The 9,985-nt window shown below is 44.9% G+C and overlaps 1 protein-coding gene across 15 annotated transcripts in view; it reads right to left on the bottom strand.

Moving 5' to 3' along the window:
- The window catches only part of SYNRG (synergin gamma), a 101,453-nt gene that overhangs the window by 14,479 nt on the left and 76,989 nt on the right, over positions 1-9,985 (bottom strand). For 11 of the 15 annotated variants that reach the window (XM_030294663.1, XM_030294667.1, XM_030294668.1 and 8 more), the window contains 3 exons: positions 3,598-3,708; positions 3,210-3,245; positions 674-2,204 (listed from right to left, as the gene is read on the bottom strand). In XM_030294663.1, coding sequence (XP_030150523.1) covers positions 2,073-2,204; positions 3,210-3,245; positions 3,598-3,708 — 279 coding nt within the window. In that variant the 3' untranslated portion in view covers positions 674-2,072. Of the gene's footprint in view, positions 1-673; positions 2,205-3,209; positions 3,246-3,597; positions 3,709-9,985 lie in introns of those variants that run through there. The other 4 variants (XR_003964506.1, XR_003964505.1, XM_030294673.1 and 1 more) reach the window with 2 other exon arrangements.

Below are 9,985 nucleotides of genomic sequence, written 5' to 3'. Positions count from 1 at the left end.
TATGCCTCTAGTGCCTCCCATGGAGTGACCAGACCTGCCGGACCTGGTGAGGCCGGCAGTGATTATCCTTGCGCTCTGCAACCTCTCTAGGAATGGAACCATTCTGGTTAGCAGGTGAGCACACGTTAAAAATGTCATTGACACAGGCCATTGCGACAGAATAGCAGCCCATATGGCATTTCCAGAAACTGTCTCAGCGCTGTGAATCCTGTCAAACTGGGAGACATTCTTAACTGCAAACAAAGGCAGATTCGGTCATCCTGCTCTACCATGGAATGTACCAGACGGGTCAGGGGCCCGCTTCAGTCCTGGCGCCGTGATGAAACTCTAGGTGCTGCTCAGGCTGAAGTGGAGACAGAGGCCTCAGGGAAGCCTGAGGACCCAGCCTGATGCTGTGGGTACTAAGTCAGGTAGCCCTGTGGAGGACAAAGGCCCTGAGGGTAATAACTCAGGCTGTGTCAGTCACCCAGCTGGAAGGGAATCTGGAGAAAATGAGAAGCAGATTTATCTCGTCAACACTTCCCTGTGCATTCTGGGGCCCAGCAAGGTAAAGCAGAAGCCTCATCAACAGCTGTTTAACAAAAACGTCCTATACCTTCCTTGGAGAAGACACCACTAAGGGAATAGAACAGGATCCCCTCAAGTTTAGTGCCAGGAAGGGAAAACCACCTACTTAATTATGTAAAACGGCAATTTTATACCCAAAACGACCTTGTTCAGTTCACAAATAAAAACTGACTCGAGGTCAGAGAGCCTAAGTCACACAACTTGTGAAACACAAGAGTCAAAATCTCTTTGTAAAGCACAGAATTTACAAGTCAGAGACGTGTATGTCCTAGGTTGGCCTGTTCTTCCCAGGGCTTCACAGCTTCACAGTCCTTAGCCACTTCGCTTTTTTTTTTCTTTCTTTCTGATTTTATGCATTCAGTTCTAAGCGGCAAACTCCCTACACCAGATAGCAAGCATGAGCCTTTTCCTTCCAGAATTCCATGCAGTTTTTGAACACTTTGCTTCCACTGTTTCTAAGTCATATACCTCAACCATAAATATACATACATCTGTTTGCCTCAGTAGGCCAGGAACTCCACCTTCCAACTGTGAATGAATTTTCAGGTCTCTCACATAATACTGCGAAGTCAGGCAGTACTGGTCCCTATGCAGTCAGTCATTTCTGGACATTTGGACAAAGGCCACTGCCAAGAGGTTTCATCCAGCTGCCTTTCCAAAACTTGTCTGCAAAAAATACCACGTTCACAGTCTTTGAGGTAAAAGAAAGTTTTCAGTGAAGGCTCCGAAAGGGGAAGGGTGTTTATTCATCCTGATACACAAAGATTTGGGCCTCTGTCAAAATGAACATTCAATCCATTGCAAAGTGCCCAGGCGTGTTTTGAGAAAATGCCTTCTTGAACGCTGATAGTTTGAGAAATGAACAAAAGAAGAACTGGTTCAGCTGTGACCGCAAAGTCGGTAAATCTGCCCTCACCCACTTCCATCGTCTGATGGAGATGAGCGGAAGTTTTTCGATAAAAAGAACATCAGTTTAGTCACAATGTCCCCTTTTTATTCATTTCAGATATCAACAAGCTACATGTGGGTAAATGCATTCTACTTCACAGGACAGCAGGGTTCTAGATAGAAGCGAGCACTGGCTCAAAACGTTCTTGCCAATTCCAATCCTATTACAATTTATTTTTCTTCAAACGTCAAAATGTCAATTCTTCACAGTTTCAATATACGGCAGCAGCAAATGATTCCTTAAAGAAAACCGTGCCATATTTTAAAACATCTTAGCAGAACTAGAGAGAAGTTAGCAAACTTCTGGTGCCACATGCAGTTTGGGCAGGGCAATTTTACCTCAAATCCCTAAGACTTGCGGTGGGACCTAGGGGACAAATGTCTGCAGGAACGACTGGGAGCTCGCAGCTTCTTTCTCGCCCCTGACCGTGCAGGGAACTCCTCCTATAGCTTCGTGGAAGCGAACTGCACAGTCCTGCATTCTGTTCATTGGTCCCTGTCTCCTCCTGGGGTATGATGGGAAAACAGACCCAGTAGGTACTTCAAAGAGGTACTTTTCAGAGCAAATCAGGCAGGATGAGGCCGGGAGGTTTTGGTTCAACACAGTTGATCCAGAAGTTGGCACAGCTGGCGTGATACTGGTGTCCTCCATATGCCAGCTTGAAGCTGTCTGTTTCGGAGTTGAATGCCTGCCAAAAATAAACAGATATGTGGGGCGAGTCAGGCTGCTTCTGCACCTAAGAGCTGGTCGGCACCCTGCACGCATCCCTCGCCAGGTCACAGAGGCTGAGGCCACACTGGCACACACACAAAAGCTGAGCAGGTGGCTACAGGGGTTCAAGTGAGAAAGTTTTTTGCTGCTAATTAAAGGCATAAAAAAATCTTTACCATTAAACCCAGTTTCAGCAAAAGAAGGCCAAATGGTTCATAGCAAAGGCAGACCGAGGCTACGGGGGGTTGTGTGCGGGGGTGTTCATGTTACGGGGAACTAAAATAGCTGTGGAGGATTTTTATCCCTCGTTGTGCCGAAGGGAGCCCTGCCCTCAGGCTGGCACTGAATGATACGTACAGTCCCTTCCATTTCTGGGGCTGATTACAGTCCTCTCATGGAAAAAACAAAAGATTAAAAATTCTCAGGGTCGAATGCCACTGGGACCTGATAACGGAATCAACGTAATTAAAAAGTCCAAATAGGTATAGGATTTGTAAAAATAAAGACATTGAACAGGTCAGAATTACTTCCAGATGACTAATGCTTACAGGTAAGTCACAGCCAGCCAGTCCTCACCTCAGTTCCCTGGAGGGTGTCCTAAAGCACTACAAGTAAACAAGTAACACAGAACTCTGAACCCCAATTTGTTTTTGATCACTGCCAAATCGTGACGCTCTCTGATCTCGCTCCACGTCACAACTTCCAGTCTTCCAGAAGTTGCTCATTCTGTTACCTTGTTCATCACAGAGGGAAAAATGACTTGTAACACCAGAAGCCAATTACAAGAGCTACGAACATGCAAACAAGACAAGTGGACCCACGCAGACACACTAGCTGGTCAAATCAAACAGACTATGGGAACAGACAGTAAAGGGAGGATTCATGGTCACAACAGTTCAGGATGGCAGTGGAATCATCTGATTGGCTTTCCACACTCAAAATTAAGATGGAGATGCTAAGATCGTGTATAACTGGTTCATACTTTTTTGGGATGTTCTTCTGCAGGCTTCTCTTCTTTCTGAAATAACGTTGAAACCATAAGGTCAACAAAATTCCCAGGACAGGGCCTCCTGCCCCCAAACAAAGCCTTACAGGCTTCACCTCTCTCTACCACCCCACTGTGCACAGGGCGCGGGCACAGTGCAGACAGCATTCTGTTAGAGAGGGAGGAACTACCTCCATTCACTCAATGGCTTCCCCTACTGCCCTTTTGTAAGAGTACATGTACTTCCGTGTCAGACTTCAGGGCTTTATAAAAATCCCCACCTGTGGTCGTAGACCTTGCAGTGAAGTGGGCTGGATGGGGTCATCCCCAGGGGTCATGTCAGGGAAGCGCTGTGCCATCTGCAGGGGGAAGGTGTGTCACTCACCCGGCTTCTGGAGTCCACATTTAAAAGGCACACCCCACAGGCAAGTTCCTGAGCATTTTTAATCCCAGGCCGTAGCATACAAGAGGAAAAATCCAGTGAATTCTCATCGGGCTAGGAGAACAAGACAAACAAGTAAGGACTCGGCAATTCCAAATGCTGCTGGTTCCACTCCCTGATCACTCATCCCCAGTAGGTCCAGCAGCAAGTGAAGTAACTTCTAATACCATCGATACAATTGTTCAATTTCCCAAACATTTACTGAGAGTTGCTGTGTTCTAGGTGCTTGGGACACTAGCATGAGCAAAACCCGGTACCCGTCCTCTGAGAACTCACAGTCGAGGGTGGGGACAGGCGGGTAGCAGGCAGCACAGGGCCACAAGGACTACCCCAGAGCACATGGGCTGGGCGGCACTTACTCCAACCCGAGGGGAAAAGAGCTGGATGACAGAGAAAGCTTCCTGGCACTTACAAACATCCTGAGTCTTGACAGGTAGATGCTAGGTGAGGGGACAGGGAAGGGCGAGGTAAGGGAGGGGACGGTATTTATTCTGTGTAGAACAAGCAACACAGGCAAGGGCAAGGCCTCTAAGCAGAAGATAGAGTGTGGGAAGAACACTCATAAGCGTGTGGGAGCCGTGCTTATGAAAGGAGGGAGGAGATGGAACTCCAGCATGAAGGTCTTGGAAGGACTAAAAGAGACTGTATCTTGGGAAGCCATTAAGGGTTCTGACTGGACCGGGACAGGATCAGGATTGTGTTATGGACAGATCCCTCTGGGTGAGGTGTGGGCAATGAACTGTGGATGGCAATCCTCAAGGCATGCACCTCAGTTACAACGCCACTGTAAGGGGTCCGGGAGACAGTGAGGAAAGTTAGAACTAGGGAAGTAATGGCGGGGGCCGGCCACCTGAAGAAGCCCGGGTCATGTGTGGGATGTGCAAGGAGGGGTGAGGCTTAGGCAGCTGGGAGGGCTCGGCATAGTAGGCATGCGAAAGGAGACCCACATTTGGGGCTGAGGGCTGGGAGGAGTTCGGTTTGGTCTAAGCGGAGTTGGAGTTGTGTGGGGGCAGCCAAGTTCCGACATCAGAGAAGCAGGAAGACAGATACATGGGCCTACTGCTCAAGGATGGAAGAATGAGGCATTATCAGCTAGAGAGTACATACACATACAGCTATTATCAGTGAAGCCCTTACTTGCCAGGCACCACGCTAAGCTCTTCAGGTGCATTATCTAATTTCTTCCTTACAACAAATCTGTGGAATATGGGGTAAGAGGGCAGGCCCCAACTTTGGAAAGCTATCAATTTTTTTTTTAATTTTTAAAAGTTTTATTTATTTAAGTAATCTCTACGCCCACTGTGGGGCTCGAACTCACAGCCCCGAGATCAAGAGTCACACGCTCTACCAATGGAGCCAGCCAGGCACCTGTGGAAAGCTGTTCATTTCTTAAAAGTTAAAATACGTATCTACTATATGAACTTATACGCAATTCCACTCCTTGGTATTTATCCAAGAGAAACGAAAACATGTTAACAAAAGTTTGCACAAAAAGTGCTCATGGTAGCTCTATTCACATAAGCCAAACTGGAAATAGCACCTATCTATAAATAAGAAAGTGGGTTAAAAACTCATGGTATATTAGTACAATGGAATATTACTCACTGATAAAAGGAACCAAATTGATACATGCAACAATGTAGATGAATTCCCCCCCACCCCTTCTTAAGTAAGTGCCATGCCCAACGTGGGTTTTTGAACTCACGCCCTTAAGATCAAGAGTCGCATGCTCTACCAACTGAGCTGGCCAGGGGCGCCTTTTTTTTTTTTTTAATGAATTTTTTTCTTTTTAGATGAATTTTTAAAACATGTGAAGAAGCCAGACAGAAAAGCACATATATATTAATTTTATATAAAGTTCTAGAACAGGCAACTCTCTGATGACAGAAGTCTACGGAAAATGGTGGTTATTTCTGGAATCAGATCAGGACAAGAGGGAACTTTAGGAGGTGATGAAAATACTCCATACATTGCTGGGGGTGTGGGCTTACATGGCTAAATACATTTGTCAAAACTGATCCAACTATATATTTAAGATCTATGCATTTCACTGTAAGTTATCCCTCAATTACGAAAAGCACTTGAATTACAAAACAAAAACAAAAAAAGGAAAAAAAAAGTTCCAGAAGAGCTGTATATATTTTTTCAAGATTTTCTTTTTAAGTAATCTCTCTACACTCAACACGGGGCTCAAGGAACTCACAACCCCGAGTTCAAGAATTGCATGTTCCACCAACAGAGCCAGCCAGGCGCCCCAGAAGAGTTACATTCTTAGTGTACTAAGTTTTAGATATACCGAAACCAATTTGTTTTGCTTATATATGCCCTAGAGCAGAGGCTTCTCACACTTGGCACCATTGACATTCTAAACTGGATAATTCCTTGTTGTGGGGCCTGTCCTCTGCACTGTAGGATGTTTAGCAAGACCTGTGGACAATTTGGGGGCAAAATCATCCCCTTCTTCCACTTTCCAAAAAAAAAAAAAAAAAAAAAAAATGACTTTCCAAAGAGAAAGAAACGTGCACACATACAAATATACACACACACACACACACACACACACACACACACACACACACGTGCGTACATGAGCTTATTATAAATTCTTATTGATATAAAGACTGAGTAGCACATAATTTACAAATAATAAATATACAATTATCTTTACTGAAAATTCCATATAATCCTTTGATTCTCACAATGCTTTCTCTGAAAATGTCTGCCCAATCCTGGGATCCACAGTCAGCCTGTGCTTGCTCTCACCAGAGTGTGGATGCTGTAAGGGCAGGCTGGTGTTTCTCAGTGAAGGGCTAAGACTGAAATGAGGCAGCACATTTCAGAATGTCCCCCCTCTGTCAAATACGTGAGTGACTATGTTGAATTGGGTAACTGTTCTCAAACGCTGGAGAACATTCCCTCAGCTTTGTGATGTATTCACAATACAATGGCTATAGACACAGTATACTTTGATGTCTGATCTGCATTATTAACATCTGCTCGATAACCTTCATAAGTCTAGACAATCAACAGTACAACAAATTAAGCACTGATCTGTAGCAGTTGCGGATTTCCATGGTATAAAAATACTCCCACCACGGCTGTGTCAAAGCACCAATGTGAGGTCACTGAACCTGGCACTGGGAAGGGATGCTGACCAGGGTGACCAACTTCCTAGTTTGCTCAAGACCGTCCCAATTTCAGCTCTGAGAAAATCCCTCAGCTCTAAGCAAACTGGCATCAGGGGTCGTCCAAGGACAGACACAAAGAACTGCTAAGGACTAAGCAGGTAGAAAGGAAGTGAGGATGGGAGTCTGTAGGAACGAAGTAAAAGGATCAAACAACTGTCCTATCTTGAGGACCTGAAACAAAAGCAGCGTAAGCCAAGCATAAGCAAGTTAGAGGGTTACCAATCTGGGTTCAGAACAGGTCTGAATTAAGAGGGCACAGGTACTGCGGTGTGATGTGATCACGTGAGTGGGTGGCGGAAGTGCCATGGAGACAAGGGTCCCGGAGTCCAGGGGTCAAGGATCCGGGAGCCCGGCATGTTGGCTGGTTTGTCCTAAAGGATACTGATGTGACCCAGGATGATGGCAAATTCCTGCCAAAATAATGGCCACATTTTCTATAATTAGTTGAGGCTGAACCACTGAGGAGTTATTATTTTGTATTTGAAAAATTGTATTATTTTTTCCCTAGGAGAAAAAAATGGGATTCTCCCTATAAAAGTGTATAGATTATATATGATGTTTGACCGTCCCTTTCTAATTTGAAATAATAAACCATGCATTAGGTCCACAAACCTTTTTTTTTTTTAAGAAACAGATGATATTGTTTACTTGTTTGTTTGTTTAGAAAGGGGGTGGGAATCTTAAGCAGGCTCCATGCTCAGTGTGGAGCCCCACTTGGGGCTCGAACCCACGACCCTGGGATCATGACCTGAGCTAAAATCAAGAGCTGGATGTTCAACGTTTATTTATTTATTTATTTTTTTTTTTTGGGACAGAGAGAGACAGAGCATGAACGGGGGAGGGGCAGAGAGAGAGGGAGACACAGAATCGGGAACAGGCTCCAGGCTCTGAGCCATCAGCCCAGAGCCCGACGCGGGGCTCGAACTCACGGACCGTGAGATCGTGACCTGGCTGAAGTCGGACGCTTAACCGACTGTGCCACCCAGGCGCCCCAAGAGCTGGATGTTCAAAAGACTGAGCCACCCTGGTGCCCCACCCCCCGCCCCCACCCCCCCCCACAAACCTTTCTTAAACTAACTTGAGCTGCATTCAGATCACACCTAGGGAAGGAAGGACAGACAGTTCTCAAAGAAAGAAGAGGCAGATGTTTCAACTATGTGCATGAGGACTCTGACCTTGAAGTGAATCTACATGGTCTTAACCAATCCAGATGATAATCCAACCCCCCCCCCCCCCACACACACACTTTTTCCCCTTTTTTCTTCTCTAGTGCAATCATGACCAAGTCTGGTCAACCCTAGAGGCAGCTGGTGCTATTATTTGTTTGCTGTCCCATTCTGTCACCTTTAAATGGTTAACAGTTTCATTGTCTTACCTGCCTTCCTCAGTTGCTGTTGGGACCTTCAGAGATATATAAAAAGTGCTCTGAGGGACACCTGGATGGCTCAGTCAGTTAAGCGTCTGACTTTGGCTCAGGTCATGATCTCGCGGTTTGTGAGTTCGAGCCCTGTGTCGGGCTCTGTGCTGACAGCTCAGAGCCTGGGCCTGTTCGGATTCTGTGTCTCCATCTCTCTCTGCCCCTCTCCTGCTTGCTTGTGCTCGCTCTCACTCTTGCTCTTTCTCAAAAATAAACATTAAAAAAAAAGTGCTCTGAAATGCCCTAAATGATAAAAATTACTCACTTTGACAAAATCTAAAAAGCTTTTTTAAGAGGTTAAAAACATAGCAGCACTTCCATAAACCTACGTTGTAGATATTTATCATGTTACTGAATAAGGACTATTTGAGAAATAACTAGAATCTAGGAAAACTCTGAATCTTGAAATCAATCCAATACCAGCCCTTTAGGTATCTGTTTGACCAAAGGCATAAGGAAAACGAATGAAAAGGTCATTTTGTAATCTCCCGTAAAAATCATAAGACTCTGCATAAACTATCCTGTGGTCAAATTAATCTTTGAAATGATAAAAATTAACCTTTATAAATACACTGCCATAACCCGGGGGGAGGGGGGGAAGCAGGGGGTTGGGGGAGGTTGCCGTAGTACACAGTAACAAAGTGACACCAATTCTCGGCCATAATTCTTTAAGAAGGTACGCCCTCTACAGGCCATTTTAAATTGAACATCATCTACATCAGTTAGCAAGTGTTTCATGCATTTAGTAAAGATTTCTAAAAGTAGTTCTATTACAAATGACCTGCATACACTGAGTCCCAGAGTCAGACTGGGATACATAATCCTGAATCTTTAGCCAATAATAAGCTGCTAAAATGGTGTCCAAGAAAATCATTATTGAAGAAGAAGAATTTGGTAGTAATTAGTGTTCTTTACAAACATCCTCATTATAATTCTTCTGGACAAATGGTAGGATGGGGCCTTTCCGATCCCCTTAAATTGTGCAGAGCTGCATAATTTGTACATGTGAGTCACATGTGGCACTTCTGGGAGGAAGCCTTTAAAACCGATGTGCTCTTTGTCATGTTCCCTTGACCCTCTCACAGGGATCAGCTATGATCCACGTGGTAGAGGCTTTGTCAGCTAGGTCCCTGAGTGAAGGACCCGTCCACAGAGACCCCTCCAATTTGAGATGGACATGTAGCAGGAGCAATACAGCTCTACTGTGTTACATCACTAAAACGGGTTGGGGGGGGGAGTTGTTACTGCAGCATAAACCAGCCTAATCTGATACAAAAAAACTATCTGGACACAGGTTCCACAAGCAATTCTAGACTTTTGGTTTGGGTTACAATGTAACCATCTGGATTCTTAGTTGCAATGTTTTGTCTAATTTTTCCTATAGCTGCTATAACAAAGTAGCAAAAATTTAGCTGCTTAAAACAACACATTCTCTTAGAGTTCTGCAGGTCAGAATTCTAAAATGGGCTGGAAATACAGTGTACTTTCTGGAAATTCTATGGGAGAATCTGTTTCTTTACCTTGTCTAGCTTCTAGAGACCACCTGTACATTCCTTGAATCAAGGTCCCACCTTCCATCTTCAAAGCCAATAGCGCAGAATGTGCCAGTCTTTCTCTTTGCTCTGTCATATCTCTATTTCTCATGCTCACTCTCCTGCCTTCCTCTTTGTGAGACACTGGGCCCACCCAGATAATCCAGGATAAATCCCCTATCAAAAGACCCTTA

Source organism: Lynx canadensis, chromosome E1, assembly GCF_007474595.2.
Source record: "Lynx canadensis isolate LIC74 chromosome E1, mLynCan4.pri.v2, whole genome shotgun sequence".
Lineage (NCBI taxonomy): Eukaryota > Metazoa > Chordata > Mammalia > Carnivora > Felidae > Lynx > Lynx canadensis.
The sequence above is the reverse complement of the archived record's forward strand: the minus strand, read 5'-3'. Positions and strand labels throughout refer to the sequence as shown.